Consider the following 16,397-nt stretch of genomic DNA (forward strand, 5'->3'; position numbering starts at 1 on the left):
AAATCTTACCTAGGAAATGACTGCCCGCTTAAACCGTCAAAGTATTGGCACGCTGCATGGGACCCGAGGAACCATTGGTCTACGAGGGCGTGAGTTCGAGAGTTGATCAGACTGTGTGCTTACGAGAGAAGACGTTTGATCGGTGTCCACGTTACACGAGGAGCAGGCTGGGGCAGGTGCTCGTGGCTTGGTCATCTAAGCGTTGGGCTAATTACAGGGCTGGGTCGGCGGCAGGCCCAGGGCGGAATGACACACGTGAATGCGCCAGCGTCCATGAGCACTTGACCTTCAAAGTCATCAACTCGCGCAGCTTCGCTGAATGGCGTCGGCCTACAAATTACCTGGTCGCCCCCCTCGCTACATTGCGCATCTCAACGACGAGTTCCGTTCTATTAGGGCGACGACAAAATGACGCAGCTCCTGTCCCAAGACCATGCGAACAATGGTGGTTTGATCCCTCTGGAACAGTTGCGACAAGCCCCTGCTTTCGAATTGCGTGGCGGAAAAGTGCTTTATCACGTTGGCCGCGCATCGGGATCGGAACCTGACTCAGCGTGCGGCCTGTTCTGCTGCTCTACCTACATGGAGAATGACGAAGTGATCAAGCAGGACTTATACCGGGTCGGAGGAGTGTTGACCACCGCCATTCTCGGAAAGAAGAATCCCCATCTCTGTGGCATGTTAATGACAACCGCAAGCGGAGCTTTGCAACATGCTTTTGAGCCAACGCATTGGTTAGAGTCGTTCGATGATAACGATCGAGTCGATCAAGATGTTTGCACTTACGCCGACGAGAATGCCGATTCCGACTCCGACTCCGACTCCGCAATCGACATCTCGGTTTTGCCCTGCCCAACAATTGGCGTAACTGCGCTCACTATCGATTGGCATCCCGCCGAAATCGTTGCTACCAACTTCCTCTACGCCTGGACCAGACAGGAAACTTCGGCCCCCGCCATGTGTGAGTACACTCTCATGAAACCACGATCATGGCCCCAACTTGAGAACAAGTTTACCTTTCCCGGGACGTCGGGTCAGTCACAGACCATTGACTCATATTGTCCGGATGACGAGCTCACGGCAGGGCCGTTGTCGATCGTGATGGATGGGTCAACCCTTCTCAGAGCGTGCTTGGTTTCTGGAGAGAGATATTGGAAGTTACCCACAAATACCACCATAAGGATGCGTAAGATCGAACTGAATACACCCTTAGGTCAGTTCGAATAAGAACACGAGCATCTCCCCAAAGTCTGACGCAGATAGCCTACGGAACAACTGGCTCGTGGCTAGTCAGGGGAACCTCGTTCTGTGGAATGGTCGTCGCCAGGGTTCCGGAATGCCCAATTGCCTATATCATAACAGCCGAGCAAATCATCAACGGTATGGATGTGTCCGATCTAAGGCTTGTTGGCGTGGAGTGCTCTCGGAAAGGCGAAAGTGCAATGGGCGTGGAGCGAAACGAGGGGAGCAGCGGCTAGATGGCTTAGACCCTTACATTCTCAGGCCATATTCGTGCCTTATGCCGATAAATCCTTTTCTTTAGTCTGACAGTTGAGAGCAGTACCGTCCGATGATCAAAATTGTGTTGTAGATCAATTCATGCCAGAAACACATGGGGGCACTTGCTACACCGACTCATCTAGCGGAGCATTCGAACAAATACAATAGGGACGATGATCGTCGTCATCAGACATGAGTTCGGGATGAGAAGTATCACCACTCCCTTGGCGGCCATGGAGACATCAAAACAACGCCACTTCTCTTGAATGGACCCCTTGCCAGAGCTTACTCCAATGGTCTGCTTCTGGGGTGTTTGGCCGAGCAGGGCCGTCGACGTGATTCTTCTCATATGTGATGCTCACCGCTGACAAAGAGTGTGGTTCCCAGAGCCAAAGGGCATGGCATATGAGGGGCGTGCTTCGTGGAGTGCTCGCCCGACCGACGAATAGGTTAGGGGCGACTCATCATGCAATCTGGCGGCTAATGAGTTTGTGGTCACCAGACATGGCCCGCAAGCTAATCCCCGCTCTGGGAGTCGACTTCTTGGAATCCGATCTTGTTCGCTACCTGGATTCGGAACGTTGCCCCCTCAACGTAGCCCGCAAAGACGATTCTCCATCAGTCACTGCAACTATCAAAAGACCCCTCTTGCTCAAAGCACCACCCCCCTCTCTCTCCTTGTAACACCGATACTTCACTTTCAAGTGAAGCTTTGCGGCGTTCCAAGTCCTCGACCCGCCTTGCTAAACGATCCGCTTCCCTTTTCAAACGAGCCTTATGTCTGTCTAAGCTGGCGTTTTGCTTTTTCAATCTAGCATTTTCCAGATCCAACTTCGTGAATGTATATTGCATCTCCGCCAAGTGGCTATGTAGCCATTGAAACAGCCCTATTGGGCCGTCCGGCGTATGAGCCTTTTCTCGGATTCCGTCAGTATCATCAGTGGCGATCGGGTCCGAGATGATCGGTAGTACTTCTGACGTCTCAGCTTCTTCGTAGATAATGCGCCCAAGACTGGGCGGCGGCGTCTTGTGTGGGGTTTCCATCTGGTCGACCGGCTCCATCGCTCCGTTTCCGTTCACACTCTTTGTCTCGAGCTCTGAGCTCGGCAAGTCTGCCAAATGATTCTGCGACATCTGCAGAAGCTCGTAATGGCGGTCTGGTGATGGCGCATGGCCTGAGGGATTCAACCTTTCGCCGGCAAGTGGCGAGCCCAGAGTACCAGAGTCGACGTCAAACGCCGTCGGTGACCTAGGGCGACCGGTCTTCACTTGCATCGATAACTTTGCTGCGTCGCGATCAGAATTGATAGGGTTGTACCCATCGTCACCGGCGCTCTGTGGCTTTAGCAAGCTTCTGGGCTTGTCTTTCATATCCACGTGGTCCTGTGCGTCTTCTGCCACCTCAAAGGCACAGCGTTCGTACAAACCTAGAGATGTAAGCTTTGTGTGAGGCGCCTGTAACGTCACGCTCACGAACCTCGTTGATTGACACCAGACAAGGACGGGACCTTGGTAGATGCAATGACGTTAAGCGTGCTTCCGTTGTCCGAGCGTCGAGGCCTTCCTGTCGGGAGAATCGGGTGTCCCGTTCAGACACCTATGCGAGCGATTGGTGATGCTGAAGCTGATTCGTGAGCCTGCCGTTGAGCCCGATGGCTTGGTGGATTTCTCATGGAACGGTCCCAAGGAACACTTTTGGCACGACGACTCTCTTTATGTGAAGTTACCAAAGCTGAGGCCGCCGACAATGCAATGCTAAAAAACTACTGCATATGCCAGGCCAATGTGAATTGGATGTGGTGACAAAATCCTGGTAGCCACCAGCCATTCCACATCAACTACCTCTGAGACTGCTGGGGGCATGAGTACAAGCCGGGGCGCAAGGAACGATCAAACCGTCAGCAGAGAGAGCAACGTGGCCGGTGTGTGCACAGCATCTCTCCTGCGCTGTACCCATCGCTCGAGGACTAGGAGGCCTTCACAAAATGCAACTTCGCTATTCGTCGCCTTCCGGGGACATTGTTTGCGCGTGTGTGGTGGTGTAATTGGCTGCCTGAATCCAACCTTGTACCCTCACGCAGGGTGGGCGCCTGCAGACGCCGGAGAACGTCGACCTTCCGACGGTCAAGGTATGCTCGCCCTTGATGGCTAGGGATGATTCTTCGAACACCTCCATTTACCCACACTGAACGGACCTGACTGCCCAATGCAGGCGAGGCACGCCCAGCCAAGATGCTCATATCTCCGCATGGGGACCCCAGCGCGCTGGTACACGGCCGAGGGATGGCTTTCACACGACTCGAGGAGGTACACAGACGAGACTCTGTTGGCGAGATGGCGTCGGGTGTGTCCCATGCTCTGCACCATGCGCCGACAAGGATGGCGAGAGCACACCCACAGGATCTCTCGCAGTGAATCGAAGAGCAGGGGTGTAGGAACGCCTCCCCGGTCCGAATGCCTGCCAGCCACGAACATGGGTACATTACCCAGTAAAAGGGGGCGTGTCTGGCTTTCTTCCTGAGCAAGCATTGGCTTTGTTCCCACGCCCCTATGGATCTTCAGCCTCCGTGGATGGTGGGCAATGAGCGACCAATCAAAATGAGCCCTGCGAACTGCCACAGCCCGTCGGTGGATGCGCCAATACGAACTCATGCCCTTGTTCAGATACCAGACGCCAACAAACAAAACAATCTGCCAGTGCTTCCCGTTTTGACCGGTGTGGGCACTCAAGCACAGCGGTCAATGGAATGATGTTTGCTATGTCCACGTCGACTACTGCAGCCTCGTCGCCACAGAGCATCTGGGCTCGAGAAGTTGTCCCTTCGTCCGGGTACCTGCGGTTCGCAAAGACACACCCTGTAGCGCAATGACTCGGCTACATTGAACGGTCTCGCTGGGCGTTTGGTCGCAGTCCTTGATCCACTTCAGCTGCAGGTGTCTGGATCGCCTCCTTCGAGTAGAGTCACGGTTGTGTCTGCAAGATTGCGTGACGGAAGTGCCACCTCGGGTACAAGCTGGCACTCTCTTCCAACGGCCAGGACGACAGCACGTCGAAGTGTCGCTGCGCATCGCAATAACCATCGTCAGTGCCGTCGTTGACTCGACCCCGCTGTAGTCAAAACAGGCGTAGCCGTTGTTGGTGGACCCAATCATCAGACGACTGGTAGCCACGCAACTACGAAGTGCACGCTAACCTTATCGAACGTGGCAGACAGGCCCATGCGGCCGTGTCAGGGTGTCCGCTTGCTGCAGCCCTCCGACTGGGGTGCTGCACACAGATTCAGATCCGTTCATCCCGTGGCGTTGCACCAGGGAGCGGGTGTCTGTGTAGTGTACATGCACCATGCTCGGTGATGCAGGGGACGTCAGCGGCCGCCACTTCTGCGGGCTAACCAGCGCATGCCCCGACCCTTGCGCTGTCTGCGAACGACGCAGAATGGAGGGCAAGTAGCACACCCCCCAATTGCCCTCGCATAACGCCCCTCCACTCAGACGCAGGGACCAGGTTCCGGCCGCGGCGCTGGCCCGGCTTCCGCACCACCGGCGTGGGGCCGTCTAACCCCGCCGCACCAGGAAAGTCCTGGGACGTCATGCTCACCGGAGTGTGGGTCGCGCGCCGAAAGCGCAGGCCATCACTCCGTAGGTCTCCGACGTATCCCTTGGTGCTGTCTTTTACAAGCCCGTCACTGGTATTAGTATTCGAGGGTACGGCCTTCACGATGTAATGTGCAGCGTATCGAATAGCACACACTCCTTCCTTTAATGCCATGTCTGCCTCTTCCTCCTACGGCAGCCAGCCAGAAACCTGGCAAGAGCGCCTTAAAGGTACGAGAGCTTTCTCCGTCCCGCGCCGCCAGGTCTGAACAGCGAATAGATGCCTGCCGAGAGGCCAACATCATGCCGCCTGTGTTCCAACTCATCTCCGATCGGCGAGGTAAGCATACGCTGCTGGCTATTTGAGCGGCACTGACTCTTTCGCAGGAGGACGCACGGCTTGGTCTAGCCGGGTGACCGTCCACGGGCGCACGCTCTCGGCCCGGTTCTGGTACGACGGGAAGAACTTGAACAATGCGAAGGAGGACGCCGCAGAAATGGCTCTGAACTACCTCACAGGTCCCAATCCTAGTCAGCCGAGTCAGATTCATCGCCCGTGACCCAAGGTCGAGGGGACACTGTTTTCGAATAATTACCGGTGCAACACTGGAGCCGGAACGAGGTAGAAAAATGAATTGTAACCACTCAAGATCCATCCTACTCTTTAGTGGTGACTATGTAGTCCGATTGCGTTCCTATCTTTGGTCCCTCCAAACTCAACCAGTCGGCATATACGTCAATTCCCACCTTTACGTACATCTTGTTCTTTGTTCTGATGATTTGTCCACTACATTTGGATTAGTGTGAGTTTGGGCTAGTCTAGGAAATAACATTGTCTCGTCTTGCAAATCTGACCAACACCATCCACTCTTATGATTCAACCCAGCTCAGCGTCTCGGATTTTGCGCTCCATGCCACGGTTCGATGACAGGAGAGCTTGTGACACAAGATTCATGCAAAGTCATAGATGTGACAAACGTCGTAGTGTCTTGGGAGACTATTAACACTTGTTGCTTGATCTGCCGCAATTCAATCAGGACATACGCCAGCTCCTTGTACGCCCGAATCAAACCGTGCCAAAAGAATCCCTCGACACCATCGTCTGAAGAGATGACTTTCTCTTCCATAATTCGTCGGCTATTAGCAGCCATCTGTCCGCCTGGAAAGAGTCCCATATTTGGATATTGAAAGTGCTTAGACCCGTCTGGATCATCGACGGTCGACATATCTGCAGGTCTCGATATACGATGCGCTTTCTCCACCGCCGTGTGATTGAGTTCGCAGGGAGGTTCTTGAAAACTACATACTATTGATATCCGATTGTTGTCCCTCGCCTCCCCGTAACGAAGTGAGCTAACTCCAGTGCAACAGATCACGTTCGACGAGGCGTGTAATTGAAAGTCACGAAAGATAAGATTCTCCATCTACGGAAACACATCCGATTTAACACACAAAAAGCTACCAATCAAAGCTGCTGCCGCCCGACTGTCTGATCCCTGAATCTCGGCTGGTAACTATCTGGATCTCGATGTTGAACGATGGTCTTGACTCCGGTGACATCTGTATCGCTAGTTGCATCTCCTGCTTTGCCTTTCTCTTCATGTGTTCGAACTGTTCCTCTCTCCCAACTTCGACGTCAAAATCTAAAATTGCGCCATGACCACGTATATCGAAACGCCACGATTTAATTTGGAGCTCCTTGAGGCCAGCAAAGTCCTGCTTGCCTGTCTTTTGAGTCCACCCTTCCTCCAACGCTGTCTTGACTTCATTCTCCATGTCGGAAAGGGTTTTGAAAGCAAGATGACCCCTGGGGGTCCACGGTATCCTGAGGTGCACTGGGTAATGTACGGTAATGCCGTAGGCGAACTCAATCTCTGATGCAGACTGAACTATGTTGTTCATTTCAGACCAGATTGGCGTTCCCTCGCCGCCGAGGATCAACCTATGCGAGACAGGTAAGACCGGATCATAGCTTCTCGCTGCCTGCGCTTCTGCGATCGACTCTTCTTGAGTGGTCGCAGTCGTCCTCTCGGTTGGGCTCATTTCTGCGAGAGCTTGGTCCGCGGGCGCAGAACGGGTAGTATCTTCTCCGACTGGCGACTGCTCTCCAGCGGTTGTTTTCGAGGCTCGAAGATCTGGGATGGGCTCGGCTTCGTCGGCAACACTAGATTCGACTGAGCAAGTGGAATTGGTTCCGGAACGAGCTTCACTCGCTGAAATTGAAGGGCCGTCTGCCGAGTCAGCGTTGTTGTACGACTGATTGTATGAGCTTCGAGCCGGGCACTCGGCTACCATGGTATTCTCCTGCTCGTGGCAGGTGTTGGTATTGTTGTCCTGGAATGGCCTGCGGCTCATGTGCGCTGTCAGACGTCGTCGATTTCGTCTTGCAGGGGGATCATCAGAGGACGCATGTCGCTTCGCGGACTCGTGTGACGATGCTTCCATGCGTGTTGGATGCAGGATTGTCGCGGTGGCTACGGACGCAACATGTATGGTCTCAAGGTGCCCACCCCCAACGCGGCTGGAGAAGCCCTTCACGGTGCGATCTAAGTTTCTTGGACCTAGATCGCCATCTTCTTTGTCTTCGAAGTCCTGGTTGTCCATCGGCCTTGTCGTCTGCTTTCCTTGCTGACTGGAGTATCTCGCTGCCCAGTATCTCTTGCGACAGACAACTCGGAAGATCTTCTCTCCAATTCTAAAGCAACCCTATGTTAATTACTGATTAATTACGCTTCAGTCATATGGACTCACATATCCTTGTCTTTAGGGTACTGCAATTTTTGGTTCTGTGATGCATATTCGTCGGAGGGCCACAACCGTCCTGCGTGGCTGTCTAGAAAGGCTTCTACAACGCCACGAATTTCACCCTGATGTTTGGGCAAGTGCCACTTGGTAAAGTCTTCGCATTTCAGACTTCTCGTGGACACATACGATTTGATGACCTTTTTCAAGCTCGCTCTGATCTTGTTCTGATCGCTTTGAGTCGTGTAACCGAGTTGTTTGCAAAGAGTTTCGATGTTTGGAATGCTCGACGGTTCCACGTGAGATTTAGACATTTGAGTGTTTGTGAAGTAGGAGAATGAAACAATCTATAGGCGATAGGAAGGGAAAAGTGAAGTGAAGTAGGAGTTGAAGTTGACGATTCAGTTGAGCGAGAACGTCGCTCTAAATACCTGGGGATTGTATCCGCTCCTGGTGACAAGAGCCCACACACCGGTTAACCAGGGTTCGTCCCCTGCTACAATCCCGGAGGCCATGACACTCGGCAACGTTTCTCCAATCATGAAGAGGGAACAGATCTAACAGCGGGCAAAGAGGTGTTGACGAGGGAACGGTCGACTGGGACATCGGACTAGCAAGCATCGACATAAGTCCGCCCTGAAGCCGGCACTCCACCTGCCTTGCTGCTGCTTAGTAGGGATAAGAGAATGAAGACGGTTGATAGAGCTCGTAGTACGGCGGAGTGTTGACTCAAAGGCGCGTGGTATGATGCATAAAGACATCAATGGTATGTGTGAGGGCCCATGTCTAAACTTTCTGAAGCGCTGCTTGGAGTTTTTGGCGGGTTTCCCCAGTGCTATTCCCCCCGGCAAGAACCACTATGCCATCGATGAAGCCGGTAGCTGTCGTGTCTTCGGCTTCGTTGTAGCTGTCCAAGAGATCTGTGTTGTAGAAGAGGTAGAGTATTGGCGATAAGGGAAATCTTTATGGAGTGCGAAACATTGTCGAAGGCCCCTGACACATCTAGGCGAGGAGAAAGCTTGCTACCATTCCTTTTCCTGAGCCCCAGGCTCCATGAATCTTATCTATGATCTGATACAGCGCGTGCTCGTTCGACCGTCGTTCTCTCCCGCTCATGTGGCTATCTGGCAGTAAACCGCGTGTTTCGGTAAGGCATCTCAATCTTTTTGATACGATAGCATCCATGATCTTCCCACCGTGTCCAAGAGGGCTATTGGCCTGTATGCTTTGGACACTGTGCAATTGTCTTTGTCTGGCTTCCTCAGTGCCACTGTGGTGGACTCCCTGAAATGTTGTAGTATCCTACTTGGAGACTCTGGTTGAATATGCGCGCGAGAGGTGGCGTGATCCATGGTTTCGCCACTTGGAGTGCCAGATTGGTGACACTGTCGGGACCCGGACCCTTAGCGTTGCTGCTTCATGGACGGCACCCTCTACTTTGCTTCCCGATACTAGCGACAGGCCAATCTGGTTGCTGTACAATCAGTTGTCGATGTCTTCGAGGTTTGCCTCTGGCGGTGGGGGAAGAAGGTCTCCTTGAAGAGTGCTGCTTTCTCCTCAGGCGTTGTGGCGACCTGGGACGAGTTGGGTTTCTCGATTTCCGGCGAAACGGTTAGCGGCTGGCTGTTTGTCCTGTGAGCATTTGACGGTTTTCCAACACGTCCTCGGAGACTCGGCCGCTATTTCTACTGGTTCGCGATGTGCTTGTCGAAGCGCTTACTTTATGATGCGCTCTTTCCTGTTGCGTGCCTCTCTACATGCCACTCAACTCTCTTTTGTCTGTCGTTCGCTGTGTTCCCGGTGGGGTCGTTCCGTCTCAGCCAGGATGTTTGCGCACTGCTCATTCCAGCCCCTTCTGGACTTTGGGGAAAGGCTGCTGGTCGGGACCGCTGCTCGAGTGGCGGATGAGAGGGCCCCGACAGTTGCCTCTACATATCGGCCAAGCGCTGCTTTCGTTGTTGGCGTTTGTGGTTCCGACACGGATCCTCGGAGCGTCTCGGTGAACTTTTCCTCATCCATGGTTTCCACCTCCGTCCCTCCTCTCTCTGCCGCTCGGCCACTGCCAAGTACAGAGAGGTCGCTATGAGCAGATGGTCGGAGTCATATTCGATGCTGCTATCTACTTCGCATCTGATGATCCCGTCCACGAGACCTACAGTGACGAGACAGAGGTCGATGATTGTCCGGTGGTCTCCTTCCTCGTATGTGGCGGGTCCCGTTTGCAGTTGACTTATGAGGTTCATGTCGTCCACAAGGTCCAGGAGTTCGGTCGCTTCGAAGTCTGGCGCCCGGATGTCACTACCTCTTCACAGCTCGTGATGTAGGTTAAAGTCGCCGAAAACAATTTGTTCGCTGTGTCGATGTGTTTCCAGCGATTTCCGCAATTGCTATAGGATCGGCGATCGATCGTCCTCCCGAGATGAGGAATTGTAGATGTTGTGTACTTCTGTGGGCGGTTGGGCACCCTCGCCTGTCTCGACGCTGAGGGTGCAGTGATCCCTCCTAGTCTCCCTGAACTGTCAAGGAGAGTGATCGAGCTTTTTATTAATAAAGAACCACATTCTGGCTAGTCCTGTTTCATCGCTGGATGGGTAGCAGAGGTGAAGTCGGTCCCTAGCTAGATAATGCGTTGTTACGCTAAACAGGTTTCTCCACGGATCCTGGATGGGAATGACGTCGTAGTTGTCGATGTTCGGGTCGCGGAGGAGTGTTACCATCACTATATCTTTGGAATTTCTTCCGTTATACTATAGTATTGTGAGTATATGTTGCGCATTCATGCTCTGTCGTCAACTACGATCTCCATCCATGTACTGTTATTCATTATCTGTGTGTTCGGGTCGAGCGCTTCGAGCGCTCTTCGCGATCGGATGATCTTGCACATCGGACGCGTATGTTCTGCAGCTACAGTGCTCGTCTCTTACGATTCCTGTATGGCTGTTGAGATGGGCCTCTTCTGAATCTACCTCGTCGGCGACCCGCTACGGCCCGGTTAATTTCCTGGCATTGACCTGGTTGCAATGCCAGCCGAGTGGTATTCGGCTTCAGCCCGATCCGGAGTTCCGGTCCTAGGGCCGGCGGTGGAGTTGACTGTTCCAGGTGGGTCTTGCTCGCTGTCGTGGGCCGTCTTGATCTGGGGTTACCGTCCGCTGCGTGCTTCCTGGTCGTGTCGCTTTTGGAAGGGCAGTCTCGGTCGCATGTTCCTGTGAGCAGTACCTGCAGGTTACCGTTGCCTTGCACTGGGACCCTAGGTGGCCGTATGCGCAGCACTTGGTACACTGCCTCACCGCACTGACTGTCATATCGTTCGTATTGGAACACCTGGCCTTGCCAACGATTGAAGCGGCTGTCGTGCCTCGGTGGAAAGACTGTGTGGGGAGCCGTCACCAAGAAGCTATTGTACTGAGCAAATAGAAGGATTGTACAGCCTAGAGGTTTGAAGGCGATGCACAATCACCGGAGATGCAATAAGTACAGTACATATCGATTTTGGCTTCCGTCCTTGCGGGCAGAAATTGATCTGTGCACAGACACATATGGTCCCGTTTGCTAACAGGACACATACTGATCAAGTACATTCATCGATGACCCCCACAGTAAGGCCAGAATCGCTTCCTTACTGAGGTTTTCTTTTTGACCTGTGTTGCATGCTGCAGAGACTACACTTGCCATCGCTATTTGTGGACAACGTGGGTCTGTTCCATGGACACAGTGTAAATGCAATTCCTGACTCCGGCTATGGGGGCCATCAAGCAGGTACCGTCAGGGCATTGTCGTGTGCTCTGTTGGCAGACGGATTCACAAACATCTGTGCGCGGATCAATTTCTGCCCGCAGAGAAGGAAACCGATTTTGATTTCTACTGTATCCGATTTAGACACGAAAGCCATGACCCAACGAGGAAGCCACGGTGTTCATCCGTTCCTGGCGCAAGCCATTTCTGGAGTATTCAGTTCTAATCCCCAGTACCCTTTGCGAGGTCCCATTGCTCCATGCCGTCAAGACAGGTCCGTGCGCTCAGAGACTTAACAGAGTCTAATTGAACAGGGCATGCTTTTTGCACGTTGCTGTAAGTATGTATCGATTCACCTACGGGTATCTTGATGGTAATCAGAAGCCAAAATTTGCACCATGGAAAGAAGCAGCATAAGCAGGCCCTCACCGTGGGTCTGCCTTTTAGGTCACTGTGTTCTTTCATGAAGGAGCACAGAGTCTGCATTTCCCGAGATACACAACTGGATGTCCTGAAACAGCAGCCAAAAAGGACTAAAAGCGGGTCCAGCCTATGGGGGCTGTCGAATGTATTCTAAATGATAAGATAACATTCATACTGTGTACAGCTAAGTGCAAAAACGATGTCCTCTCTACACTCTTTGAAGTTTGGGTGCACGAGCCAGCAGTACTTAGAGAGACTTGTAGGTACTAGCATAAGCCAGAAATAGCTGAACTATGCACTATGTCATTATCCACTTGCTTGAGTAGGAAAAGTACTTGAGAGTCTTATCTAGTAGTCAAAGAAGTGGACCGCTTTTGCAATTTGGTCATGGTTAATCACAGTGCGCTCGCTACAACTAACTACATATTCTGCTTCCCCCGATACATTCACGCCCCAGTTCTTTAGATCTCACGATCCCCAATAACTGACCCACACATGCCGTCTACTGTAACTCATCTGGCCTACTTACCCATTACGCTCCTGTGGGAAAATCGATATCTATCTCCTGACCTCTCACTCACATCCATTGAGGATAGCCGCGTTCCCATGGCCATAAACACACCTTTCGTCTGAACAATCGACACCGTCTGCATCCGCCTTCTGGCTTTTCTTGCACCGCCCCTTCCGTGCTACATACCATAAGGCATCAAACTCGTTATCCGTGAGCTCTTGATGTTCGTGGTTCCGGCGGCACCCATTCATCTTGCACTCCCCACGGAGAAACAGAAAGAAACACAGGTTCTTTCCCTGGATTCTCTCAACAGTTGAATCGTCAACCAGAAGCGCCTTATCAACCCGACGCCCAGCTTCGTTCCTCACGACTGGCGCGAGCCTCCACAATTGTGCTTTCCCGTTACGCCAGCCCGAAAACGATGTTTTTACTGGGGCTACTGAACCCCTTTCAGTACCAGACGGTGGCCTGACAGCGCTGATGGTGTTCACATCGCCAACAATACTGCCCCGTCCATGGGCCAAATGGGGTTTCTCTTGGAACACAGAACTGAATCGTGCCGTCTTCAAACCTAACTTTCGGATCGCCAGTGGAAACGGTGGTCCCTCCAATAATGTTATGCGATTAGCGATCTCCTTGTCTCCAACAAGCTGCCCTAGAAAGGGGGCTTAGCCAGTATCGTAGCCGCACGCGACGACGATATGCTGACATCGGGAACTACCCAGGAAAAACTGGATGTTCTCTGTTACGATACACCACTGTTAGACCGTGAAATCTTCAAGGATTGAACGTATCAATACTGCAGCAGACACTAACGGGCCAATCTGAAAAAGGAAATAGATGAATCTCACCGCGAATCTTAGCATCGGCTCGTTCTCTTTCCGGCCCAACGTCCACAAAGTCGAAGAACCTCCCCCGATTGTTGAATCCAATGACAAATTCTCTCAGCTGACTGCAGTTTTGCAGTCTGCTGTCACGTTTGAGGGCCATCTCAAGCCCGCTCACGTTCGCAAACGCTCTCACTACGATTTCCATGTGGATCCAGCCGCCATGCAGTTGATTGATGTAACTTTGCAACGCAGCAAGCAGCGCATCAGCAGCAATATTGCCACCATCCTCTCCTTTCTTGATGAAGTCGTCACGAAACTGAAACCGTTGCAAAGATCAGTCTGGTTTAATAGAATCCATAGCGTGTCATTGCTTACAACGTATTCATCTGCATCCCCGTCTATCAATGCAACGACAAAAGGCGATCGTGACTGACGCTCTCTCCAATCTCTGTGCTGTTGTGCCTCCTCCTGCAGACGTCTTCTTGCGTCGCACTCATTCTCTAGGTCGAATCGTGTCTGTTTCAGCAAATTTTCCGTTTGTTCAAGCTTGTCCAAGAGGTCCTAGCAATAACGCCTTTAGTTCATCCTCGTAGATGGGATCTTAGTATCAACATACCTCTATCAGCCTGAATCCTCCGTCAACCCCTCCAGTTAGGCTTGCTCGGATATCGGCAAGGCGATCACGATACGCTTTTTCTTCCGCCTCCATGATAATAGATGAAAGTGGAGAAATCGCTTGCGGTCAACAGGGAAAGTCCCTCGACAAATGTGTTGAAACCTCGACCACAAGAAAGGCTCGAGCGGGGTAGTGTAGGTATTGTAGCGCGGGGTTGCGATGTCAACGTCATTCCTTGCCAACGGGAAGAGTAGCCTAAATTTAAAGACCCACATGAACTGGGCTGGGATCGATCCCAGAATCTTCCATGGCAGCGTAGACCCATCTCCCTAGCTAGATAGATTCATGCCACTGTGTCATCTTGTCAACTAGAGTGCGTATTTGCCGCCGCTAGACGGTTGCCACGTTTCATATGATCTTTCGATCAGTCGCTGCGATGATGGCTGCAGACAATTGGGTGTACGAGATCACCAGCAACGACGAAGATGATGATCAAAACTCAGACATCTCTGATTCCAACAGTGAGCTGGATCATGGCACTCATTCCCCACTCCGGCAGCTTTGCCCCATTCCAGGGGCGTTGCCACTCCTGAAATACCGAGAGTGGGCTCCGGGCCAGTCATACGACAAACAACCCTCTCGATGGATGCTTTGCGCTTTGCAATAGAAATTGATCCTGATCAATAGAAAGGCCGTAGAACAAACCGAGCAAAACCTTGTTGTAACCTCAAGCGCTTTCTGGAGGGGAGTACTCTCGGCTAAGATCGCCGAGATCGTGAATTCGAAGAAAAAGAACTACGAGACGAGTGCCACGACCAGGGTCATGTCGGTTCCCACCGATCGTTCAGAAGTAAAGTCACAAAGCACATCTCAAAGCTGCAGATTGACTGTTTAGTCGTAGAGCGACAACTAGAAGGGTGGAGCCAGCTACTCCGCGCTGGCAAGAGACTGAAACTCTTCGTTTAGATGGACTACGTATAGAGTGCCCCCACGGGCCGGCCCGCTGGACGGGGTGCTACCGCCGTTGGCCTTGCAGAGAGGCGCAGCCGTATCGATGTGGAGCAGGAGAAAACGGGCGATCTTCACCCATGGAACCGGGTCTACTAGCTCATGAGATGTCCAGGAGCCCCATGCGACAAAGGAAAGCGTTGCTAGCAAGATTGAGCCCATGGGAACGTGCACCTCAAACTCCGAGATCATAATTTGGAAGAACTTGTCAAATATGTGCAGCAAGGGTACAAGCTAGAGACCCACGACGACGTTCTAGAGGAGATCCGAGTGCAGTTGTATGCCGAGGATCAACAGGGTCGTAAGCGCAAGCGACAGTATTCGGGACTGGATCGGAGTTATACTCCCGTGGTCAGCCACAACTACATGCTATGCCAAGCGCTAGTACCTGCCGACGTTACTTCGCTAGACCAGCGAAGCTGCGTGTGTGCCCGTCAGCCTCCACTTTGCATACCTAGACTTAGGGAAGATGCGCACCATCCGGCCCAAAGGGGTCCCAAGCAAAACCCAATGATGTGTGCATATGGGAATGCGGCTGTCCAAGACGCAGACAGGGTAAAGCTGCCGGATCCGGGAGGGCTTTCATAGCCAAAATCCCTCCGGAATTGGGGTATGCCGACCAAGTTACCCAGAGTGGTGGCATCGTAGCCAATGACAGCGTTGGGTATAACGAACCAGGCGGCCCAGGACGCGGCTTGCTTGTGTCGACGGAGTGCTTCGCGAATTTCTATCTCGTGGTCTTGATGAGCAGTTGCTTGATGATGGCTGTGCGTTTTCTCATGATCGTGTGCATTGACAGCTGTTGACTGAGCCGAAGAGGCAAGGATATCCTTTGATTCTAGTGATGCTTTTATTTCTAAGGAAGCCATCTTGATAAGAACAGTGGCTTAGGCGGATAAAAATCAACTTTCGGCTGTCATGTATCGAACTTTCAATTGAAAGGGTAACTGCTGGAGTTTGTGCGGTACTAATATGAAGCACTAATCGCAATGTTATTGCCCATCAAGGAAACGGGCAATGCCTGCGATCCAATTTCCATATTAGGAAGTATGCTGCTCATGACGTCGACTCCTCTGCCTTTCGTCCGACTTGAGTGGAAAACCAGGAATACCAGGCTAATTCCCAAATTAAAGGAAGTCTGATCTCCTGAAGGAGGAATTCTTACCACAAACGAAAGATATTCGAATAGATTCTCTCCGTCCATTGCAGTGCACGGCACTGTTGCTACTCTACAAATGAAATTCATAGAACCACAATCTTCACAGTAACCCATCTTAAACCTTTGAGTTCGGAATGATGTTTTCCCCCTGAAATTTAAGCTCATCCAGGCTTATTAATTGACTGTTGTTCTTTGCATCAGCTTCTTCAAACTGGTTCGTTGATTGACGCACAGCGGTGCACCAGTCCAGATTGCAAGCGTCCGAGGTGAAGGCGGCCCCGT

General features: G+C 52.2%; 1 protein-coding gene across 1 annotated transcript; it reads left to right on the top strand.

Moving 5' to 3' along the window:
* The first annotated feature begins 5,246 nt into the window (after nt 1-5,246).
* HER10_EVM0011411 (uncharacterized protein) lies at nt 5,247-5,741 on the top strand. The gene is made up of 2 exons (XM_035480844.1): nt 5,247-5,434; nt 5,482-5,741. Exons 1-2 carry the CDS (start codon nt 5,263-5,265, stop codon nt 5,652-5,654), a joined length of 345 nt encoding a protein of 114 aa, XP_035325754.1. The 5' UTR covers nt 5,247-5,262; the 3' UTR covers nt 5,655-5,741.
* The last annotated feature ends 10,656 nt before the right edge of the window (nt 5,742-16,397 follow it).

Source organism: Colletotrichum scovillei, assembly GCF_011075155.1.
Source record: "Colletotrichum scovillei strain TJNH1 chromosome Unknown Contig00015, whole genome shotgun sequence".
Classification (NCBI taxonomy): Eukaryota; Fungi; Ascomycota; class Sordariomycetes; order Glomerellales; family Glomerellaceae; genus Colletotrichum; species Colletotrichum scovillei.